The 23332-nt window shown below is 40.0% G+C and overlaps 2 protein-coding genes across 4 annotated transcripts; both read left to right on the top strand.

The window, feature by feature from the left end:
- The first annotated feature begins 3255 nt into the window (after window positions 1–3255).
- On the top strand, window positions 3256–19326 carry prkcda (protein kinase C, delta a). 2 transcript variants are annotated; one of them, XM_068712683.1, is made up of 18 exons: window positions 3256–3692; window positions 6597–6726; window positions 6874–7073; window positions 7162–7228; window positions 8238–8397; window positions 8883–8914; window positions 9097–9182; window positions 9665–9794; window positions 9877–9977; window positions 11253–11352; window positions 11495–11625; window positions 11929–12102; window positions 12204–12295; window positions 16237–16299; window positions 17203–17341; window positions 17495–17683; window positions 17926–18054; window positions 18193–19326. In XM_068712683.1, the coding sequence occupies exons 2-18, from the start codon at window positions 6618–6620 to the stop codon at window positions 18349–18351; spliced, it is 2061 nt and encodes a 686-aa protein (XP_068568784.1). In that variant the 5' UTR covers window positions 3256–3692; window positions 6597–6617; the 3' UTR covers window positions 18352–19326. The 2 variants fall into 2 exon arrangements, with proteins under 2 accessions (XP_068568784.1, XP_068568785.1); XM_068712684.1 differs by having other exon boundaries at window positions 6594–6726.
- Window positions 19327–19940: 614 nt separating this feature from the next.
- On the top strand, window positions 19941–23047 carry rft1 (RFT1 homolog). 2 transcript variants are annotated; one of them, XM_068711798.1, is made up of 11 exons: window positions 19942–19967; window positions 20058–20187; window positions 20300–20385; window positions 20518–20640; window positions 20725–21016; window positions 21104–21238; window positions 21368–21628; window positions 21712–21856; window positions 21960–22065; window positions 22149–22398; window positions 22548–23047. In XM_068711798.1, the coding sequence occupies exons 2-11, from the start codon at window positions 20125–20127 to the stop codon at window positions 22710–22712; spliced, it is 1626 nt and encodes a 541-aa protein (XP_068567899.1). In that variant the 5' UTR covers window positions 19942–19967; window positions 20058–20124; the 3' UTR covers window positions 22713–23047. The 2 variants fall into 2 exon arrangements, with proteins under 2 accessions (XP_068567898.1, XP_068567899.1); XM_068711797.1 differs by having other exon boundaries at window positions 19941–20187.
- Window positions 23048–23332: the final 285 nt, after the last annotated feature.

Below are 23332 nucleotides of genomic sequence, written 5' to 3'. Positions count from 1 at the left end.
ATTTATATTTTTACCATACTGCTACTTTTGATTTCTCTGTTCATAACAAAGCAGCAAGAAACAGGAACTCGTTTACATCATTAACAAGACTAAAACTACAAGTCCAGTTGCACATTTAATAATCTACTATATACTAATTATTAAAAAAAACAAGTGATGAAAGCTTGCTGTGGTGGTGATTTTTTTTTTTTTTTTTTACAGTAGGGCAGCAACAGTGTCATAATCCAAGCTTACTTTCATATTGCTGCAGGCAGGAGCAATGCAGAGAGCCACAAATAATCAATCATACACACACAGCCTACTCAATAAGGTCAGATGTATTCAGCTCTGTTATTTGTGCTCGGCCTCAGGAGTCATTAAAAGCTGATGCCAAAGATGCTGAAATAGTTTTCTGGGCTGAACTTCCTCATCTACGACGTTTTTTCTTATACCTTCGATGCTCTGACAGCAAGAGTTGTGTGCAACAAACTTTCTGGCCATTTTCCGTTTTAGTTTAGAGGAGGCAATGCAGTGTTGATGTTGACGTCGTGAGTTACAACAGCATGCAGTCTCATCTTTCATTGTTGTGTGGGCGGCAGATCTTCAGGGGTAAAGTAAGGACTTTATTACATAAGAGGTTGAGATTTAAAAAAAACAAAACACTGAGAAATAGGACATATGGGAAAATAGCTGTGTCCACTTGACATTGGCTTGACATTTCTGGGTTTGCACCTTGTCCTGTGTCTCTCTGCGCCTTTAACAGATGGGGAGAGGGAGAGAAAAAAAGATGTGGAGAGGCTGGAAGAATAGAGGGACACACTAGTATGTCCCACTTTGCAAACTCTTTGCAGCCTACACTGCCAAGTCAATGTTACACCTATTCCACCTCCCCTAAAGCTTTAAATAGCCCACTCTCCCTCAACGGGACAAACAGAAAAACACACAGCCTTCAGTACATGCTGCACCTCCGACTGAACATTTATTATCCCTGTTGCCTATACATGGAGTCTGCATCGTGCTCTATATTCTCTTGTGACCATTCTGTCATCTGCAACTTCCTGCAGAGAGAGAAGTGTAAACACGTGTCAGCAGGGCCATCAGTTGTCACTGAGGGATGAAAATCTGTCTTAAGTGTTTGAGCCAAGACAAAGATAGTCAGCGTGTTGTCCGATATCTTGGGAAATACACTTAATAGCTTTCTTGCCGAGAATTAGATGAAAAGATTGTTAACTCTGGGCTGTTGATCCAATATGAAGCTAGCAGCAGCAGCTGCTTAGGTTAGCTTAGCATGTATACCAGAAATAGGACAAAACATCTAGCCTGGCTCTGTCCAAAGGTAACAAAAGCTGCCTATGTGGACTTCTAAGGCTAATTTATTAACATGTTTCATCTTGTCTTGTTTAATCTGACAAGTTGTGTTGTACCAGACTTTTTCTATTTCTACTATTATGCTAAGCTACAATGTAGCTTCATATTAAATGGACAGATATGATTGTGTCAACAATCTTCTCATCTGACTCTAAGTGTATTACCCAAAATGCTGAATTATTGCATTCAGTGACCATGTTTTCTTATGGCTGAACATTTTCCTGCTTATCATTAAAAACAACACAGTATCAAATAAAGAGGCTGTGGATTAAAAGTGGGTATATGCTGTAGAAGCATCATCACCAGAGAGATAAACAGTGCTGCTGCCTACTTGAATTAAAGAGTCTTGGCTCTGCTGGTGGCTCCAAAAACAATGTTTTCTTTATTATTTTATTATCAAAATTACTAGTCATCCAGTTTGGCATTCTTTGCCCAAAATTACCTATATATCCTGTTTGTGTACACAGTCTCATGTGTCCAACTGTATTTCTTCATCTACCTTTTTTATAGGTGGATGCTTTTATGTTTTATTAGTTTATTTGCTCATATAAACATGTATAAATAGAAATGACTTATGAATATACCTCCCATATTAGATAGCAATAGTCATAAGAGGATAGAATAGAAAAAGATAAAAGAAACAAAAATTGCATAATTCATCAAAGTTGCAAGAAGCAGTCTTATAAAAATGTATAAAAATGAACAAATTGCATATACGTTTAAATAGTTGTGATTCATTACAAAAAATGAAATGATGTGTAATAAAACTTTTCGAATTAAAGACTTTTTCACTTGTGTTTTCAAATAACAATAATGTAGATGGTGATTGAAGTGATGGAAGTAGGTTGTTCCAAAGAGACGGTCCTCATCATGGAAGATAAAAGTCCTCAGAGTGTCTGAATATAATATATATATCCTGTCTGTACCCCAGCATACGATACATGCATATTGATCAACTCCATACATAGGAAGCTTCTATGTGGATCTTCATCTGGCTCTGTATGCTAAATTTAACATCAGCCTGTTTGACAGCCTATACACCCCACGGGTGGATCATGACAGTTTTGTGTGTGTGTGTGTGTGTGTGTGTGTGTGTGTGTGTGTGTGTGTGTGTGTGTGTGTGTGTGTGTGTGTGTGTGTGTGTTTGCTAGAGAAAGAACAGAAGGAGAGGGTTCCTTGAGCTTTGCATGTGCATCTGTCAGAAAAGAGGAGCCAAAGAAGTTTTGAGTGCACACACTAAGTCTCCACTCTAGACATCCTGTGTCTGCCATGACTCACAATTTGCTTGTTATGCAAGTCCTCAGAGGAGACAAGGGGACACTGGCACACCTGTGCACGGTCAGCCTGTAAATGGCAGGTTTCACTTTACATTGACATTTCACCATAGCAACACATATACTCTCAGCCCATTTTTAAACCGCACATAAACATTTAATCATGACTCACTCCGCAGGAATGTATCTGCCTTATGGCTCATTTATGTGTTTGTTCACATCAGCCAAGATTTCATTAGCGTCATGTGATGAGATAAGAACAGCCGCCCTTGTTTTACGCTCTTTTACGCAAACACAGTATATTTGGATGTGTGCAGGGGTGTGTTTGTGAGGGGGTGAGTGCAGGCATGAAATAAATAAAGGACATGGATAATTTGAATAGCTTTTGTTTGTCCAGAACAAGAAAAGATCCTATTGCTGCAGGAGCCAAATCAGCCACCTCCTCACCAGCAGAAACCTTCTCAAACCTCAAAACTACCCCCGCAGCCTACAGTACCAGCCACGTGACCCCACCCCCTGCCACACAAACACCTAAAGTAGAAAGAAAAGTAGAAAGAAAACCATCTCTTCCCCCACATACAAGGCTATATGCTACAGTAATCTAGGGCGCACTCAGCAATGCAGATCTTTATCTACAGTGAAGTTATAGTTGTCTTGACATGTTTTATTCCAGCTCAGGTGAGCAACAGGTCTGCAGTGATGATGAACACACATCATCATGTTAATCAGCGGGGAGGAAATGGAAAATACTGACACATGTGGCTGAAACAAATTTGTTTGAGAGGGACAAGTGCACAGTCCAACTCATGTGGAAATAATATCCGACAGGACCGTATTTATTCAAAATGGGGCAACGGGGTGCATTGGAACTTCCGAGGCACAGACCGCGGAGTGTGTGTGTGTTTGTGTGTGAGTGTGTAGCAGGTAAACGTCACAGCTTTCCGAGTAAACTGCGAGCGAGCGCCACACTTCCTCAATCGGCGGAACCACAGAGCTAAAAACTAGAGGAAGATAAAGAGAGACTTTCATCGTGCTGCGGTGATAAAGAAACAGCACAACTTGCAGGACGAGGTGAGACTGCTGTTATTCATATTTTTAATGAAGGTGTTCACAAGAGTTAGGGTCCTCTAACGTGTGGAGTTTGTAAAACGTTGCTCACGGTCTAAAACGTGTAACGTTAACGTATTTTTTGGTCCGTGGGGAAACGAACTGTAACGGCAACTCGTTCAACCGTAACCGTTAACTTACAGTAGTAACGTAAACACAATGTCTACGCCTTTTATAGTCCCATTAAAACATTGACACTACCTAACGTTGACTGGTTGTTCTGATTGAAATGATAATCCAAACCAACTTTTTTCGGATAGCGTCACTTCGTTTAATTAATGGTGCGATGGAATCTGTGACCTGTTTCATGGGCGCCGCGCGGTCCACTGAGGAAACAAGCCTGATTGGTTGTACAGGTGAAGTGTTAGGACTATGCTAAGTGATCGATACTGGCTACCACTTGTAATGTGTGACACCCATCTCAATGCAATGCGGTCACGTTTAGCTATAGTATGCAGAGTGTGGGGCCATGGTGGCAATATGGAATTCCAGTTTAGGTCACAGAATCTCACGGGTCACAGAATACTTTATAACACCGGTTGTGAGGAGGAATGCGGGCAGGTCTGGACAGCAAAGAAGGGGAGTATTTTTTTAATATAAACTTTTACATCTATATGTAATAAAGCAAATCCGGTTGGAAACTGTTGTCTGAGACCACGTGAGGTGACATCTTCGTTTATCAACCACATCCTTTAGAGTCAGAAAATCAGATGCACTTACTGATTCTCGGTTGATGTTTGATTCTCTTCAAATGGTTCATGGTCATAGATGTAGTGTGCAAATCACTATAACAGCTTCACTGTACTTTATGAGTACTGTGGTGTTTTGTACAGGTTTTTTGTAGCAGATCACTGTACAAGCTCCCTCTCTTTTTCTGTATTTTACTTCTCTCTTTCTTCCGGTCACAGCTGATACTATCCTCCTCCCTACTTCTCCTTCAATCATCAAATCTAGTGATTATCAATTATAACTTGGTTGTAGTTAGTATACAATTCAGTCTCCAGCCCTCAGGCTTGACATTTGTAGACAAACCATTGCTACAACTCTGTTATACACAATACAGCCAAACCCTGTATTATAGCTGCACATTTTATTTTTTTAAGATATGATGTTTAAATGCAAGCAAACATGCACAAATAAAGAATTTATTTAAGTTATTACATAGCCTAAATTCTAGGTGTCATAATATAATTTAAACTTTGCAGTAGTACTTGTTACCCCTGCTTACAAACACACTTTTGTGTCGGTCATAATGCTGGTATCAGGAAGTAGGTGGCATAAAAATGAATATTAGGAAGTTAGGTGGAAATTTGCAAGTTACATTATGCATGGGACATAACTACTGAATTTAACAGATGGACCAAATCGAAACTGCACATGGACAATTTGCTAAGTAATCAATCACTACCGACCTCAATACCACAGTGTGCTTGCTATTGATTAACTCCAACCAAAACTCTGACATCACAGCTAACAGCAGCAGTGGGGTGAGTGAATATGGTCGTTCACCATTCCTTCTTATTATGTACTTTTTTCTTCCCCGTGTTTTTTTTTGTGTCTTACTTTTCTGGTCTCAGAGTGGGCGGTTATGGGTTCAGGATTGTGAATACCAGCTAGGCCTACTGCGGTGTGCTGCATGCTTGTATTTGGGTTAGCGACATGTTGAGGCCTGCTCTGCTTTTGTAATACAGGAAAACACCTCCACTGTTGCAGCTGCAACCCTCTCAGATACTACACTGTCAAGAAAACACAGTGACAGGGAATTGAACAAGCAACTGAGGCTCAAATGATGGCACATTTTACATTGTGGTTGTTATTGAGGTGTGGGCAAAACATGCCAGACAACAACTGAAGTACCAAGCCAACATGTGAGATTGATGGGCATCTCTTTTTGCATTGCACATACGGAAACCAGTTGTGCTATTACAGCAAAAGTTGTGGTTCCATCTGTAGCACAAGTGAGCTTATGCAACCAGTAAATCATGCATGCAACAGCTAGTGCCCAGTATGTACGGTGATATCGATCTCTCACCAATATATCAGCATATATTTCACCTTAAATGTACAAGAATGCAACTAGTGTCCATCATCTTTAATGTAACAAGTTTTTCCAATGTTTTTATCTCACTTTCTCATAACTCTGTCAAAAAAAATGACAAATGCCCATTACCAGAGCTCCAAATTATGTTTCAAACTGTTACATTCTTTCAACTAGCAGTGGTAAAATCTTAAAGTATTCAACTTGCCAACACATGCCTAATCCCAACAATATCGGAAAAATATAAAATACAAAATATGCGTCAAATCAGATTGTTTTCAATTTATTTACTACATTCAATAGTCAGTCCTCCACACAAAAACAGGTGTTTTTGACGGAGGTGTAGAAGTATTTTATGTTCCTCCTCCGTGGGGTTGTGACTGAGTAGAAATGTCTCAAAATTAGATAACAAAGAACAAATGTGACTGTGGTCTTTTCTGTATACACAACATCTATTGTACAGGTAGTCTACCTGTTCTGGAAGAGGGATTCCTTCTGTTGCGCTTCCTGTGTTTTCTTCCAATTTTTTTCCCTGTTTAAATTTTTTTTTTGCTTTGCTGACACAGTGATCTACTGTTTTGTGTGCGGGTGTCAGGATGTCAGGAATATTCTCTGATATTGTTTTGTCCCACAATGTAAATACAGATCGCTGTAACACTTATCTTGATGCTTAACTGTGAACACAGAGTATTGCTGCAGAATATGCACCAGTGTGTGTGTGTTTATGCAATAAGTGGATATAATAACCAACTACCTGTGTGTGTAACTAACATGTCATTATAGATACATCTCACCAGGGTAACACTGTGTTTGTCCATTTCTGAAAGCAGGTGGCCTTGGTACTCGGCACCATGGCTCCCTTCTTGAGGATCGCCTTCAACTCGTACGACTTGGGCATCATGCCTCCTCTGGTTGACGAGCCTTTCTGCGCAATCAAGATGAAGGAAGCCTTGACAACTGGTGAGAAACTGTTAGCTTTCACCACCCTTGTCTTTTACAGAAGTTGTTTCTGTAAAAAAGAAGAAGTGACTTTCTTCTTATTTCCTGCACTTAAAAACATTAAAAGATATTTCTTTCTTTTCTTTCTGTCCATTTTACTATTCCTAGAACGTGGTAAGACCCTGGTTCAGCACAAACCAACCATGTACCCAGCCTGGAAGGCCAGTTTTGATGCACACATCTATGAGGGCCGTGTGCTCGAGGTACTGTTGATGAAGACAGCAGAGGAGCCACTGGCTGAGGTCACTGTTGGAGTGTCTGTCCTTGCTGAGCGCTGCAAGAAAGCCAATGGGCGTGCTGAGTTCTGGGTAGGACATTACACATTATCCTTTGTCCCCAAAGAGCAATCTCACAGGCAGTTTAAGTGTAACTGCCTGTGTGTGTTGGTGTGTTCAGGTGGATCTCCATCCATCTGGCAAAGTGATGATGGCTGTGCAGTACTTTCTGGAGGGAGTGGATACAGGTAAAGGAAATAAAATAGAAACATTCTCTACTTTCCTCTGTACTCTGCTTGTGGACTCTGTAATTTGTATAATTTTCTGTAGCTGTCTGGTTGATTTGTTTTTCTCTAGTCATTTTGTATGTTGTCACCAAATCCCCTGTAAACTTGGTTCCAAATCCTAAGTATACCTCTATAACGGGCATCACCAAATGGCAGTCACTCAGTCCAGACCCGAGGGACTGTTCTATTGGGACCTGTGATTAATTTCTGATAAATTAATGAGAATGACTAATAGTCTTCACAGCTATAAACTGTGGGCTCAACTAATCTGGTTAAAAAGGCAATAGCTGCGCTCAAGGCAGCCAATCAAATCAATCGAGAGATGAGATAGATGACAGCATGCAGCATGAAACAACTCCCTGCTACTTTCAGGCAGCTGTTTCCTTGGTCTAGCCAAAGTAGCTCTACACACCGTGACTATGGATCAACAGCTGCAAGTCAGCTTTCTCCACTATGAACATATTAAAACCAGAACCATTCCAGGCTCACCAATGAGCAATGAACCTGCACTTGACTATCACACATCTGCAATGAGAATGGCCCTAGCTCAATATTCAAACTACTGGCTAGGACTTATTTTATTTATGTTAACGATAGCTATTTATTTTCCATACAAGTGCCATAAGAGCTCAATGTCCCTTTATGTTAGAAGTATCCTACTTTGAAAATTGACAGTAAATCTTGTTGAAATAATATGGAAATGCATATTGTTGATTTTATTTGATAGACGATGGAGGTAGGCTATAGGACGCAGTTTAAACAGTATGAGGTTCGGACCTTTGCTGGGAGGAAATTTTAGATGCTGGGCCATTTTAGATTTAATTGAATACCTTTGCTAAAAAGCAACTATCAACAAAAAAAAATCATTAATTTGTCAATTTATCAATTTGGGACGTATACAAAATTGCCATTGTTTTTCCATTGCTGTGTTGTGGGATGACTGATCAGTGTTTCTCTGTGTATCTTGAAGAGAATAAACAGGCTCCCAAGGAGGAGGAGGAGACTCCTAACCTGAACCGTAGACGAGGGGCCATCAAGCAGGCCAAGATCCACTTCATAAAGAATCATGAGTTCATTGCCACGTTTTTCAGGCAGCCCACTTTCTGCTCTGTGTGCAGAGAATTTGTCTGGTAAGTCCGGCCTACTCATCAGCCCTATAAACAAACCTTGAAGACTACTTAAGGGCAACTCATAAACCACAGATCAGATAAACTAAAAAAGCAGAGAGAACAACATAGTTAGTATAACCAGTATTTCGGAACTTCCTGTTATTTGCCATTATATTTAATATTCTGAGTTGGCTAATTTCCCTCAAATTGAGTTAAACAAACTGATTGCTTGTCAAGTTATTGATGAAATGAATAAAGTCAACTTACCGTTCAAGTTATAACGTCTGTCTCCGTCAATGACAATTTTTGTCTACAGATGTGCTTTGAAGCTCATTTTGGTCTCTCGGGAGGAAGTTAGCATAAAAAGGAAAACCTGATACACAAATCAGCTTGGGTGTACTGCAGCTGTCCAATATCACTAACTAAGTGATTAAGCAAACCATTAACACTCACATGATCAAAGAAGGATACGGTCTGACCCATTTGTGTCACTTTGCCTCTCACAGGGGACTCAACAAGCAAGGCTATAAATGCAGACGTAAGTGGACAATAATTAAAAAACTCCTGGGCTTTGTGCAATACTTGAAATAGCAACACAGTGCATCGATGCTATATATTAAAAATACGTACTTCACTCTTTTATTTGTGTGGCCAGTTTGCATGATATGTTCAAATACTGGATCAAAGTGTACAAATCTTGTTTATCTTGTTTTTGATCAGAATGCAATGCAGCCATCCACAAGAAATGCATCGACAAAATCATCGGCAGATGTACTGGTACTGCTGCCAACAGTCGCGATACTGTGGTGCGTATCACTTTTCTGTGCAGTACACCATGTACTCCATATGTCTCGCAATTTCAGTTTAGTGTGGGCTTTTCTCACTCTGTTTTTTTTTCTGTTGTTATAAATATCTCTCCCTAACAGTTTGAACAATGAGAGTCAGAGTTTATTACAAAGACACCAGTCAGGGTCCACATCCAATAAGACCAGCTTTTTAGTGATCATCAGTATTGACAGATAAAGATGATCAAAGACCAACTGACCTAGATAATGGTGGCATGGAAATAATCAAGCACAAACATGGGGTGTGGTCTCAGAGGGGAACTCTAAATCAGTGAAGTAGTAGACCTGGGAACAAACAAGGAACTTTTCATCCAGCGGTGTGGTCACTTCTGTGGTTAGAGAGAGAAACGGATGACAAAGCAAAAAGGAAAAACAACTTACTGATTACAATTCTTTTGCCTCGGGTCATTCATGGAGATGATGAATCTCGTTTGTCACTGCAGTTCCAGAAGGAGCGCTTTAAGATTGACATGCCGCACCGTTTCAAGAACCACAACTACATGAGTCCAACCTTCTGCGACCACTGTGGAAGTCTGCTGTGGGGTCTTGTCAAACAAGGCCTGAAGTGTGAAGGTACAGTGCCAATATAATTGACTAACTGTTGGAGTGTAAATGTGCTTTTATCTTAAACAGCATTTTTTTGTTCCATTTGTAGATTGTGCCATGAATGTCCATCACAAGTGTCAGGATAAAGTAGCCAACCTTTGTGGTATCAATCAGAAACTACTAGCTGAAGCACTCACACAAGTCAGCCAGGTGAGTTTATGGAGACTGTCACAAGTCATTCAATGCTCGGTCCTATCAAGTGTCAAGTCAAAGTAACGTCTAAAGAATTTGTACTACAAGTCTGACTCAAGTACCATACCACCTAATTAAATCATTCCATGGCTCAATCAGACATTGTGGGTATCTCATTACATTAATAATAATAATAATAATAATACATTTTATTTATCGAGCGCTTTTCACAGTACTCAAAGACACTTTACATTAAAATCATCATATAAAAAGCTATAAAATAAAAGCTATACACTAAATAAAACATAAAACACAATAATGGTCACACATTAAAAGCAGTATCTCTTATTTAGCCATTAGTATACAGAGATGTGTTTAAAGAACCTGATAATGAGATGATAAACACAACTAAATATAAGCACATGATACATTTGAATGCCCTCCTCAGATAATAAGACTTTTACATTTGAACATTTTTTTCACATATTTACAAAGATGGCATTGTTTTCTATTCTGGTATCTGGAGGCGAGTCTGAAGTAAGCTTGGTAACACTTAATTTGGATGTTGTCCAAGTTCAAGGATGTTACTGAATCTTAAGGCGAAAAATAGAATAAACTAGAAAGGTGTACTCAGTAGAGTGCATATCTCCGCCAGGTGTATATGTTTTAACTATGTTTTTACCATATACTGGCTCTGTGGCACTCTGAGATTCTATGAATGAAAAGTGCGTTACAAATAAAATGCATTATTATTATTATTATTATATGCACCAACCACTGCTGTAATGCTTGATTAAATGAACACAACCCACAATTGGCCACCCTCCCGTCTAGACTGCAAGTGTATCAGACATGTTTTTCACTCTAACTCAACAGATAGAAACTCATTTTAATCAATAAAGATGTCTCTACTGGCTCTGTACAGGCGCATGTCTCAGCTCCGTCTCACAGCTGACTTGAAGAGTTTATTTGGGCTTCAAGTCTACAATACTTGTGTAAACATGAAGTTAATGCCCAATAAAAAGGAACGGAATAACTGTGTCTCTGGCTGTGAAACAGCAGCTATTCACTCAGTTGTGTTATCACTAGAGGCCCATACCCATAAGGGATGGTTAAGAGTAGTGAGTGAGGAGTCAGCAGGCAGTCTATGGCAGTATTAAACAGACAATAAAAGTTGTTTTGAGAAATGTGAGTCACCAGAGCAACCAGAAGTCCTTGTGCAGGCAGCCATATATACACCCCAAATAATAAAAAAACAACCTTTAATTTCTTTTCCTTTCTCTATTCCAAAAGAAACCGTCCACCCGCCGCTCAGATCCAAACCTGGATCCAAACCTGCCTGATATTGGAATCTACGATGAAGTTAGCAAGCTCGCTGGACTAGAAATCAATGGTTAGTGAGTGTTTTTCTGTATGTGCATGTACCTACATGCTTTCATGTGAGCAGTAGGCTCTGTATTGATAATGATACTGGCAGAATAATATGCAAAAGTGTAATTTTCTACGTGTGGTAATTGTTAATTGTTTGTCGTTAGATGGATCTCCCTATGGCAGACTGTGGGAGGGGGCCAACTCACGGCCTCAGTCTCGTATCACCCATTTGACCCGCATCAACGTGGACAACTTCGTCTTCCACAAGGTCTTGGGAAAAGGCAGCTTTGGCAAGGTACAGAGCAACCATGTCAGTGTGAAGTGTACTGTGAGACGGCTGTTTTAAAAAACCCAACCCAAGAGTCAGAGGATAACCAATCAACAACAATCCAGTCAACGCTTGTCAACTGTCATATACACTGGATCCCACAGGCCACATATAGAAACCGTGACATAAAATGTGGTGTTGAATCAAACTATGAACTGTAGACAAGATGTTTAAATTTGTTTAACTTAACCTGACATTTCAAGCTTCACGCTCTTAATAGAACAGAAAACAACTAAAGTCTCTCTTCTTCTCTTCTTCTTTGCCTCTCAGGTTCTCCTGGCAGAGCTAAAGGGTCGTGGTGAGTACTTTGCAGTGAAGGCTTTGAAGAAAGATGTGGTGCTGATGGATGACGATGTGGAGTGTACTATGGTGGAGAAGAGGGTCTTGGCTTTAGCCTGGGAAAACCCCTTCCTCACACACCTTTACTCCACCTTCCATACCAAGGTAGTCCGCTTCATCTCATTGGTGTTTCAGTGTTTTTGTCCCTACTCTACTCCATTAGTTGGAATTATGGCCTCAAAACTCAAAGTGAAACTTGTCAACAGGAGCATCTGTTCTTTGTGATGGAGTATCTGAACGGAGGAGACCTGATGTTTCATATTCAGGAGAAAGGACGCTTTGAACTTTACAGAACCACGTGAGTCACACCTGTAGCACAGACAGAACAACATGCAGAGTTGGTGTAAAAAACAAAAAAAAGCACAAACTGCCATTATTACTTAGTGCTCTCAAGTTCCTATAGCTGGGCAGGAAGTCACGCATACACAGTCAATGAGTTAATGGAGAAAATGAGCACATGTTTATTCTACCCATGTCACTCTCTTTGTCTCTCTCCCATTATGCGTTCTTTTGGTTTACATGATATACTGAACCCTGATGGACTGGAGCTGGTGTCCATTTGTTGCAGCTCTCTAGCAGACTTGCCTTGTAAGGACTAAGCCGCTCTTTGTGCCTGTGTACCGTTTGTATGGGGAGGTGTCGGTTACTACCACCCACCTCTCTTCTCTTCATTCTGTGGGAATCCCTCCAAAAAAACAAACAATGGCTCACTAATAAAAGAGAATGTTGTGAATTCTAAAGCTTGCTGGCACCTACGCCACCGCCAACTAACGTTTTAAAATGTCTCACATTTACAGTCAAAAGAGGAAAATGAAACATTTCTTTGCAGGTGCTGTTTGACACAAGCACCTTCTCTTTGAAATATTTTTTTCCCGTAACTAGTGTCACCTCTATTGATTTCACCTTGTTTTTATTAGGTGGCAACCTCCGAGTGTGAAAAGTGAAGCCAATGCAGAAGTGCCTTAAACTAGCATTCTTTCTGATCACCATCAGGGGGCAATAAGAATTTTGATTGTGAGAAAATGACTCTACTTCTCACTTGTTTTATTTTCTCAGTAAACATTGTAAACATGATTTTATGGTCTCTATCACTAGTTTCAAGTCTTCTTCAATACAGCATGATGTTCATTTGGTAAATTATGGTCCCATTTAGATAAAAATAGATGGTAAAGAAGTGTGTACTTTTTACAGGTTGCTACCACAGCGTTGTCTGGTCTGGGAATTGTCTGTGTTTTCTTGTTTCTTTTCACAGGGTGTTTTCAGTTCATAAAAGTTCATTGTAACATTTCGGCTACCTAAAAATGTCTTATTCAGCGTTTGGTTATCTTTAGTTCCACCCCCTCGTGTCACTTCTAGGCCAAAATGCCAAACTCAAGGTTTCAAAAACTGTAGTCCACAAACCAATTGGTGATGTCACGGTGACTATGTACATTTCTGGTGGCTTTTCAGGAGCTCTTTTGATTTTGTCACAGAGTTTTCCCAGTTGGCGAGAAATTTTAGATAGTTATTTATTATTTTGAGCACCTCAAGGATAGACAGATAACAGTAAGGTATTATATGGTGTTGTGTTTGTCCAAAAAAGGAAAAGCAAAAATATGCCTTAAAAGTGAAGCAAAGCAAGCTTGGTTTGATTCTTGATTCAGATTTAGAGGACAACAAAGACGAGCACACTAGACTTCAGTGCATGCATTGTTGTGCAAGGTAGTTTTATTTCTTGAAGAATGTCAAGATTATTAATGCATTGACCATTATCTTTTGTATACACAAGACTTTTTGAACAAACTGGTGTGTCTGTGGTCTGCCCTTACCTCTCCTGTAGTTAAACTGGTGGCTGTGTCCTGAGCCTATGAGATGACAGGAGTAATTCCCTGCTTAGCAAACACAGACACCCGATCTTGTGTTGGCATCCACTTAAGTCCTCCTCACTCAGTGACTGTATTCAGCCTGGATGGATAGTTTACCCTCAGTGAGTGAGACAAAAAGAGAGTGGGTTGTTTCATTATCAATGCATTAATTTTTTAGCAAAGCTGTTTTCATGTTTGTTTTTGTATATATGTTTAAATATAACAAATATGATTTACTTATGCTGTATCTAGACTTCAGTTTACATTATGTTTCGTGCTCGTATTGTCGTCTGTAGAGTAGGTTTAGAGGTGCATATGCATACATATATATATACAGTTGTGGTCAAAAGTTTACATACACTTGTAAAGAACATAATGTCATGGCTCTCTTGAGTTTCCAGTTATTTCTACAACTCAGATTTTTCTCTGATAGAGTGACTGGAACAGATACTTCTTTGTCACAAAAAACATTCATGAAGTTTGGTTCTTTCATGACTTTATTATGGGTTAACAGAAAAAGTGATCAAATCTGCTGGGTCAAAAATATACATACAGCAGTGCTAATATTTGGTTACATGTCCCTTGGCCACTTTCACTTCAATTAGGCGCTTTTGGTAGCCATCCACAAGCTTCTGGCAAGCTTCTCGTTGAATCTTTGACCACTCCTCTTGACAGAATTGGTGCAGTTCAGTTAAATTTGATGGCTTTCTGACATGGACTTGTTTCTTCAGCATTGTCCACATGTTCTCAATGGGATTTAAGTCAGGACTTTGGGAAGGCCATTCTAAAACCCTAATTCTAGCCTGATTTAGCCATTCCATTACCACTTTTGATGTGTGTTTGGGGTCATTGTCCTGTTGGAACACCCAACTGCGCCCAAGACCCAACCTTCGGGCTGATGATTTTAGGTTATCTTGAAGAATATGAAGGTAATCCTCCTTCTTCATTATCCCATTTACTCTCTGTAAAGCACCAGTTCCATTGGCAGCAAAACAGCCCCACAGCATAATACTACCACCACCGTGCTTGACGGTAGGCATGGTGTTCTTGGGGTTAAAGGCCTCACCTTTTCTCCTCCAAACATATTGCTGGGCATTGTGGCCAAACAGCTTGATTTTTGTTTCGTCTGACCACAGAACTTTCCTCCAGAAGGTCTTAGCTTTGTCCACGTGATCAGCAGCAAACTTCAGTCGAGCCTTAAGGTGCCGCTTTTGGAGCAAGGGCTTCCTTCTTGCACGGCAGCCTCTCAGTCCATGGAGATGCAAAACACGCTTGACTGTGGACACTGACACCTGTGTTCCAGCAGCTTCTAATTCTTGGCAGATCTGCTTTTTGGTGGTTCTCGGTTGACTCTTCACCCTCCTGACCAATTTTCTCTCAGCAGCAGGTGATAGCTTGCGTTTTCTTCCTGATCGTGGCAGTGACAAAACAGTGCCATGCACTTTATACTTACAAACAATTGTTTGCACTGTTGCTCTTGGGACCTGCAGCTGCTTTGAAATGGCTCCAAGTGACTTTCCTGACTTGTTCAAGTCAATGATTCGCTTTTTCAGATCCATGCTGAGCTCCTTTGACTTTCCCATTGTAGCGTTTGTGGGCGTTTGTATCCAATGAGCCCTATTTAAATGGCCTCAGAGAAGTCACCAGTTGTAGTCACTCATAATCACTCACAAGAAGTTAAGAGGCCATGCTATGAAGCTCATTTCATTGACACAACTTTCTAAGTCACCAAAATTGCTAATTCATGTTGCTGTATGTATATTTTTGACCCAGCAGATTTTGTCACTTTTTCTGTTAACCCATAATAAAGTTATGAAAGAACCAAACTTCATGAATGTTTTTTGTGACAAAGAAGTATCTGTTCCAATCACTCTATCAGAGAAAAATCAGAGTTGTAGAAATAACTGGAAACTCAAGAGAGCCATGACATTATGTTCTTTACAAGTGTATGTAAACTTTTGACCACAACTGTATATGTGCACTTGCTAACTTGTTCTGTATTTTAAGTAAGAGATGATCAATGAATACAACCTGACAGCCTACTCAGACCTTGTCAGTTGTTCACTTACATTAAAAGACCAGTTATTAGTTTAGAGCGAAGGCCACTCTATCTCTTCTCAGGACTCAATCGCTTCACCTGACACAGACGACAAGAGAAGCAGGGCAGAGATAAGCTAATCTTTCGGCTCACCGCGGCGCTCAGGTTTCCTATTATGAGAGCGTTATTCACCTGTCTGCTACTCCATACAAATGTACTCCTCAATAATTCAGACCTACACTGAAATGAGCCTGCAGGGATGCCAGTGTTCAGCTGCCAACTCACTGGTGAGAGAGACCTGTAGTTTTGCACCAGATATGAGAAGTTCATATCTGTCTGCCTCGTTTGTCTTCCCAGGTTCTACTCTGCTGAGATCGTTTGTGGTCTTCAGTTCTTACATACCAAAGGTGTCATCTACAGGTCAGAGCACAAATATCTATTATATCTGGATGTACAGTAAATAGACTGAATGACCATACTGGTCATTTGTCATGTTTTACTCTATTCTTTACATCACAGCTGACCATATTGCATTCTTTTTCTATCTTCCACAAGATGAATACACAAACACATTGCCAGAGTGAAAGTGAATTTGACAACACCTGACACTTGTTTGGTTAGATAATCCCACGTATTTTGACACATTGTTTCTGAAAGTGTTCAGCAATTGTGAACAAGGGATGTTTAAGAAACTGAATTTGTTCATTTCTTGCAGTAAAAAGTTAATTTTAAAATCAGTAATAGTGTAGCTGGTTGCAATTGCATAACCATGTTATAATATAATAACATCTACAAGGTTTTTAATAAATTAACACATTAACAATAGATCGATGGATTACTTATCTCAGGCAAGTTTCACATCTCTACAAGATTTTGATATTTCAAATAATTTAAACAAACTGAACACAGTGGCTGCCTGAAAATAGGAATTAAACATAGATTTTAAAGTATGCTTTAAAAAAATGGTTATCAATATGAAAGCGTTATGTAAATGTGAACTAGAGTTAATGCCTAACCACTGTTATGGTTCTTCAAAGCATTTTTTAAGCTGTGATTTATAAGGTTCTTTCTGGCTTGAGTGGTGTTGTAAGGCAGTGGGCATTGAAGATTTCACAGTCCAGCTGGGAAAAACTTTTTAGGCATTTCTTTTTATTACATATTTAATCTAAAAGTTAATTTTAAACATTTAAGCATTTAGTGGCATTTTAACTTTATTCTGATAAACACAAAATTGTCAGATCAAACCTTATTATTGCAAACTCACAACATCTTCTAAATCCCTCGTGCTTATTTCCAATCCTGCTGTGATTGTTTTGTTTCCAGAGATCTTAAGTTAGACAATGTGATGCTGGATCATGAGGGGCACATAAAGATAGCCGACTTTGGCATGTGCAAGGAGAACGTGTTTGGAGAGAATCGAGCCACAACTTTCTGCGGTACTCCCGACTATATCGCTCCAGAGGTAAAGTGTTTCATACTTACAGTATATACTTGTTCTGAAATATTCAAATTTACTGATTTGCTTTTATCATTCTGCATGCAAACAAGTTACTGTGGCTGTCTAGAATCATTTATAATTTATAATTTATATTTACGATATTGTGTTTCAACTCAGATCCTGCTGGGTCAGAAATACTCATTCTCCGTTGACTGGTGGTCATTTGGGGTGTTGGTGTACGAAATGCTGGTTGGTCAGTCGCCTTTCCATGGAGATGATGAGGATGAGCTATTTGAGTCCATCCGCATGGACACTCCCCACTATCCTCGCTGGATCAACAAGGAGGCGAAGGACCTGCTTGAGCGGGTGAGTACCAACCCTTTATACAAAATACATCTGTCATAGAGCTCCATTTCTGCTTCAGGGAAATAGTTTATTTCTGCATTTGATAATGTTTTGGTTAAATTTAAGGATCTCTTGAAAGGAATTGATGAAATTGATTAAAATTCAATCAAGAAATGTACATTTGTGTAGCTGAAAATCAGCTCTTTTTGAGATGTAATTGTGTACATTCCTAACTTACCTTTACTGAGTTTGTTTCACTGCAGATGTTTGAGAGAGACCCAACTCGCAGGCTAGGAATCGTGGGTAATATTCGTTTACACCCGTTCTTCAACGCCATCAACTGGCAGGCCTTGGAGCGGAGAGAGATTGAACCCCCCTTCAAACCCAAAGTGGTAAGCCGCTGATACAAGTCATTGAGGATTCAATTATGAAGAAATATAGATCATGGGCTATGTTTATTTAAATCTATAATCTGTGATGAGCGACTCTGTTTTATGATTTTGCTGAGATATGTTTGTTGTCAATTACAGAAAGCAGCGAATGATTGTAGCAACTTTGATCGGGAGTTCCTCAGTGAGAAGCCTCGTCTCTCCTACAGCGATAAGAACTTCATAGACTCCATGGATCAGGCGGCGTTCGCTGGCTTTTCATTCATCAACCCTGAAATGGAGCACCTTTTAGAAAAGTGACTGTTGTGATGACATCCAGACCTTGGTTACATGTCTACTGCTTACGGACAGTTTCCTGATTCTGTCACATTCTTAAGCTGAGCTGCTCCACAATCAGTATTTGTGTGACCTTATTTCAAGCAGAAACTATTCTCCTTGGGTACATGTAGAAATGATAAGAGTAGAAAGAGCCCATGTACTGTACATATTGACGTCATTGTGTTTGTGTGCATGCTTATTATTTGTTTAGGTTGTTAAGGCATTTATGAGTAATAATAATAATAGGGCGGGAGGTTGAAAATCCTTACATTTCACTTGACGTCACCGCTACCATCTGCAGCCATTTTGTGTCTCTTTATGTAACATTCAATTCAACCCAACCAGGGATGAAAAAGTATGAAGAGGGAAAGAAACCTATGGGAATAAATTATACTGTATACTTGAAATGTGTGTGAATGAGTTGAATGCATGTATAGAAATCTCAGATCAACATAAACCTAACTATCTTTAAATATAGATAAACAATTAATGTTATCTGTCTTTGAAACGTCATAATTATTTCATTTGGATGAATCATGTTTTGCTGACAAAGAAGACCTTGTGGTGATTGGCTCTTCAGTGCTATGTAAGAACATTTTTTTAACAGAAACTGAAAGGCCCTGTTTGTGTACAAGGCATGCAGTGAATGCAAAAGGTCAAGTAAAGGTACATGACTTCAAACAGCGGGGAGTCACTGAAATGCTGTATATAGACAATGTGTATGTGTATTGTTGTAACATGTATATTGGTTAGCAAAGGATGTACTTTTTTTACTGTCTCCATCTTTTACATCTGATTAAAAAAACATCAACTCCCAAGTGTGTTGTGCTATTTTTAAAAGCATTTGCAGTTTACATTGTCCTCATACTATGAAAGATTACGTTCTCAAAAACAAGAGGAAACTTCAGAGGGTTTAGTCAGAACAGGGTTTATCTATGGTGACAGGTAACTAATGAAAGTTTGTTTGTGTTGTACTTTAGTATTTCCATATGAATGTTCATTTTGATATCATTTGTACCAATGTATTTTTCTGTTGTAGATTTCAGCTGCCTCACTTTCCATTGATAACCAAAACAAAAGACAACATTGTTCCATTAAGATCAATAAAACTTATAGAAGACAGCTTGGCACTTGCTGTTTGGGTTGGATCCACTTTGTTAACTGCTCAGTGACATAAAGCTCAGTACATTTAATTAGCAGATTGTTCTTAAAGTGATGCAAAAGTGCTTATAATTGGTATGACATTTTTAGGTGATAAAAAAATAAATGGATTGTGTATGTAAAAATAAAAATACATAATGGAAAAAACAAAAACAAAAGAAAAGATCTAAAAAGAAAAGCCTTTGTAGAGTACTTCAACTTGTACCTGAACAACGTTATTGTTAATAAGTTTAATATAGATTTTGACATCTATGTGAGAAAATAAAATACATAAATGGGCTTTTTTCGGCAGAATAAATTCCGTGAATCAGATCATCAGAAGGATGTTTACGCCCTCTAGCGACGCCTCGTGCAACGTAACGTCCCCTCACGTCACCGCGTAACGTGTTTCCGTACAATGTGTACGGAAGTGAAACTACTACTGCTGTGCAACAAATGTAAACGTCGATCTTGCACCGGTTCATTAGATATTAGGCGCTATTGTTAGTGTGTTTTACGGCATGACTCACAATGATTTTCCTTCGTAGAAAGCAGCGGGAGGGTTGTAAAATTCACGCTTGACAAAGATTTCCAGCGAGTCAGAGGAAGTCCAAGATGAGTTCTCAGGATGTTCTGAGGAGTGCGTCCACTCTAGCATCGTATAATATGTTGCTACAGGTACATAGACACATTAATTTGAGATATACCACCATAGCAGCCCAGTAGTTTAAAATATCAGTCAAATAATAATTCAGTCTATGATATGATTTTCTGTTTGTATTGATCTCAGGTGATGTTCCGTATCCTCACCTTCTTGCTGAATGCATTTACACTGCGGTTTGTCTCCAAAGAGCTGATTGGTGTTGTCAATGTCAGGTAAGGATGATAGGTGCTCCAGCCAAGAGGAGAGAGGAGACAATGCCAGCAAGTTTCACTGCACCAGCTGATATAACGTGTGTGTGTGTGTGTGTGTGTGTGTGTGTGTGTGTGTGTGTGTGTGTTATGCAGGCTTACACTACTGTACTCCACATTAGTATTTTTATCCAGAGAAGCTTTCCGGAGAGCCTGTCTGAGTGGGGTATCAGGGACAAACCACAGCTGGAGACAAGTTATCAACCTGCTATGGCTGACGTGAGTTGAGTGATTTTACTGAGTGTGTTTTATTCTGTGTATTCAGCTTGGACTTTCACCTGTGTGTCTTGTCTTACCTCTCAGGTTGCCCCTGGGTGTGTTATGGGCAGCCCTGCTGATCTGTGTGTGGCTGTGGCTCCTGGAGGTCCCAGACCCCCAGACTGTCCCTTACTACAGTCCCGCTGTGGTGATGTTTGCTTTGTCAGGAGTGCAGGAGCTCCTGGCTGAGCCCCTCTGGGTCCTGGCTCAAGCTCACATGTTTGTCCGACTGAAGGTGGTCGCTGAGAGCTTAGCAATGATCGCTAAGTGCGGTATCACCATTTTGTTGATGGTGTTTGCCCGTGAATGGGGCCTTTACATCTTCTCTGCTGCTCATGTAAGAAATCAGCTGATATCCTCTTTGTGTTGTTTCTGTGATTACTTGCTCTGTACGTAATGATTCTAAGCTGTGGGCTTTTCTTAGTTGGTGTACACAGGGTTCCTGGTGCTGTGCTACACTGTTTACTTCATTCGTTTCTTGGGCTCTAAAGAGGCAGCCAAGGAGGGTTTTCCACTGCACTGTGTTGGAGAGCTCTTGCCCTGTAGAGCTGATGGAGAGGTAATAGGGCAGGAAAATATATTACATTTATAATTCATGATCTATCTTCACAAAAATCAAACTGACAAGTTACAAGATAACCCGTTACCATACAGGATTAATGATCGTTATATATTGTTCTGTTTGTAGCCGCTGATTGATTGGAGTCTGGCCCAGCTTACATGGAGCTTCTTCAAGCAGTCCTTCCTGAAGCAGATCCTGACGGAGGGCGAGCGGTACGTCATGACCTTCTTCAACGTCCTCAGCTTTGGAGACCAGGGAGTTTACGATATTGTCAACAATCTGGGCTCCATGGTGGCTCGCTTCATCTTTCTGCCGATCGAGGAAAGCTTCTACATCTTCTTTGCCAAAGTGCTGCAGCGAGGACGTGATGTCAAAAGTCAGAAACAGGTGTGACTCTCGGATATAAACAAGTCTTTGTGAAATTAATTGAATTGTTGGGTTCACGTCATGTTGCAGGTTTTTGTCTCCAGGAGGACGTTGCCATTGCAGCGGAGGTCCTGGAGTGTCTGCTGAAACTGGTGCTGGTGGTCGGTCTGATTATCTCTGTGTTTGGCTACGCCTACTCTCTCTTGGCTCTGGATATTTACGGCGGCTCTCTGCTTAGCAGTGGGGCAGGTAACAGAGCCACAACACAATGGTTGTATTGGATATATGTGACAAATCTAGCTTTGCTTGCTGTTCTTAGTCATTGCTCTATGTTTGTGTTTTTTGGTTAAAGGGCCCACTTTGCTGCGATGCTACAGCTGCTATGTTCTCCTGCTCGCTGTAAATGGTGTAACAGAGTGCTTTGTGTTTGCTGCCATGAGCCAAGAAGATGTTGACAAGTAAGTAATGTAGAAATACACATACACAGCCAGTAACGCATTGTGCAACCTGTCAGTCAACACTGTTTGTGCTTCGTCCTCAGGTATAACTTTGTGATGCTGGCTCTGTCTGTGTCCTTCCTGTTCCTGTCCTACATGCTGACATGGTGGGCTGGCGCTGTGGGCTTCATATTGGCAAACTGCCTTAACATGGGCCTCCGCATCGTGCACAGCCTGCTTTACATATACCACTACTTCCGTACCACTCAATGGAAACCTCTGCGAGGCCTGTTGCCCTCCCCGCTCCTAATTCTGGCACTTGCTGTCAGTGCCGTCGTCACAGCGCTGTCAGAGGTACAAGAAAATGAAATTTTACTCATTATCCACTCATGTTTTTTGTCTAAATATCAACTGTTACATAGGATTTTTATTCTATATAATCTGTATTGAATCTAGTGCAAATCAGTGGCCCTAACTTGAGCATCTTTTTTCTCTGGCTGCAGGGTGTATTCTGCTGTGACAGTGGCTGGTTACTGAGGCTGGTCCATATCGGCGTAGGAGCATTGTGTCTGCTCGGTGTGTTTGTGGCTGTTCTTGTCACAGAGACTCGGCTTATTCAGTTTGTGAGGACTCATCTGTTGCCCCAATACAGAAAGAAACACACTTAAACTGGAAATGGCTGTACTGGCCTGGAAGAAAGCTTTTGCTTCACTACAAACAGTTCAAACAAGAGCTGCTTTGTGACAGTTGCTGACAGTGTGAAAGCAACCAGGGAACTACTTTTTTTAAATTGATCTCACACGTGTGTATGTGAATGTATGGGTGTATGATACTGATATGTTTTCCTTTGACCATTCCTGTGTTGGCTCATACAAGTATAAACAAACATGTCCTGACTGTTTTGGAATCTGATTGTGGCCGATAAAGAATTGAATGTATTTTAAGAAAGCAGTTGAATTTGTTACCGGAAGAGATACAAATATAAATTTATAAACTTGAAGCAGCCCAAAAGATCTGTCGTGTTTGTCCAAAAATCACCAAAACTCACATTTTCAGGTTTGCTTTCACTATTTTGGAAGATTCCAGCTGTTCTAAGTTTATTTTAACTAACAATTCAGTCATCTCGTAAAATGTGAAGTCCATTATTCTGTTCACACATTCTTTGTTAAGGGGTTAAGAAGCAGGGATGAATTATGTTTCATACACCACGAACAAAGCTTAATGGTACATCTCCACTTGAAGTTCATTAATTACATTTTTTATGTTTAAAAATGTTTCGTGACAATTT

This window comes from Cebidichthys violaceus, unplaced genomic scaffold (assembly GCF_023349555.1).
Source record: "Cebidichthys violaceus isolate CVI_PGR_0920_01 unplaced genomic scaffold, fCebVio1.0.p SCAF_17, whole genome shotgun sequence".
Lineage (NCBI taxonomy): Eukaryota > Metazoa > Chordata > Actinopteri > Perciformes > Stichaeidae > Cebidichthys > Cebidichthys violaceus.
This window is presented reverse-complemented; position numbering and strand designations above follow the sequence as displayed.

Excerpts from the sequence above, each read along its gene's own strand:
- prkcda (XM_068712683.1), top strand. The coding sequence starts at position 6,618 with ATGGCTCCCTTCTTGAGGATCGCCTTCAACTCGTACGACTTGGGCATC. Across the intron at positions 16,300-17,202 it reads ACCAAAGGTGTCATCTACAG|AGATCTTAAGTTAGACAATG; the intron begins GTCAGAGCACAA and ends TTTTGTTTCCAG. Across the intron at positions 17,684-17,925 it reads CGAAGGACCTGCTTGAGCGG|ATGTTTGAGAGAGACCCAAC; the intron begins GTGAGTACCAAC and ends GTTTCACTGCAG.
- rft1 (XM_068711797.1), top strand. The coding sequence starts at position 20,125 with ATGAGTTCTCAGGATGTTCTGAGGAGTGCGTCCACTCTAGCATCGTAT. Across the intron at positions 21,239-21,367 it reads CCTGTAGAGCTGATGGAGAG|CCGCTGATTGATTGGAGTCT; the intron begins GTAATAGGGCAG and ends TTCTGTTTGTAG. Across the intron at positions 22,399-22,547 it reads TCGTCACAGCGCTGTCAGAG|GGTGTATTCTGCTGTGACAG; the intron begins GTACAAGAAAAT and ends CTCTGGCTGCAG.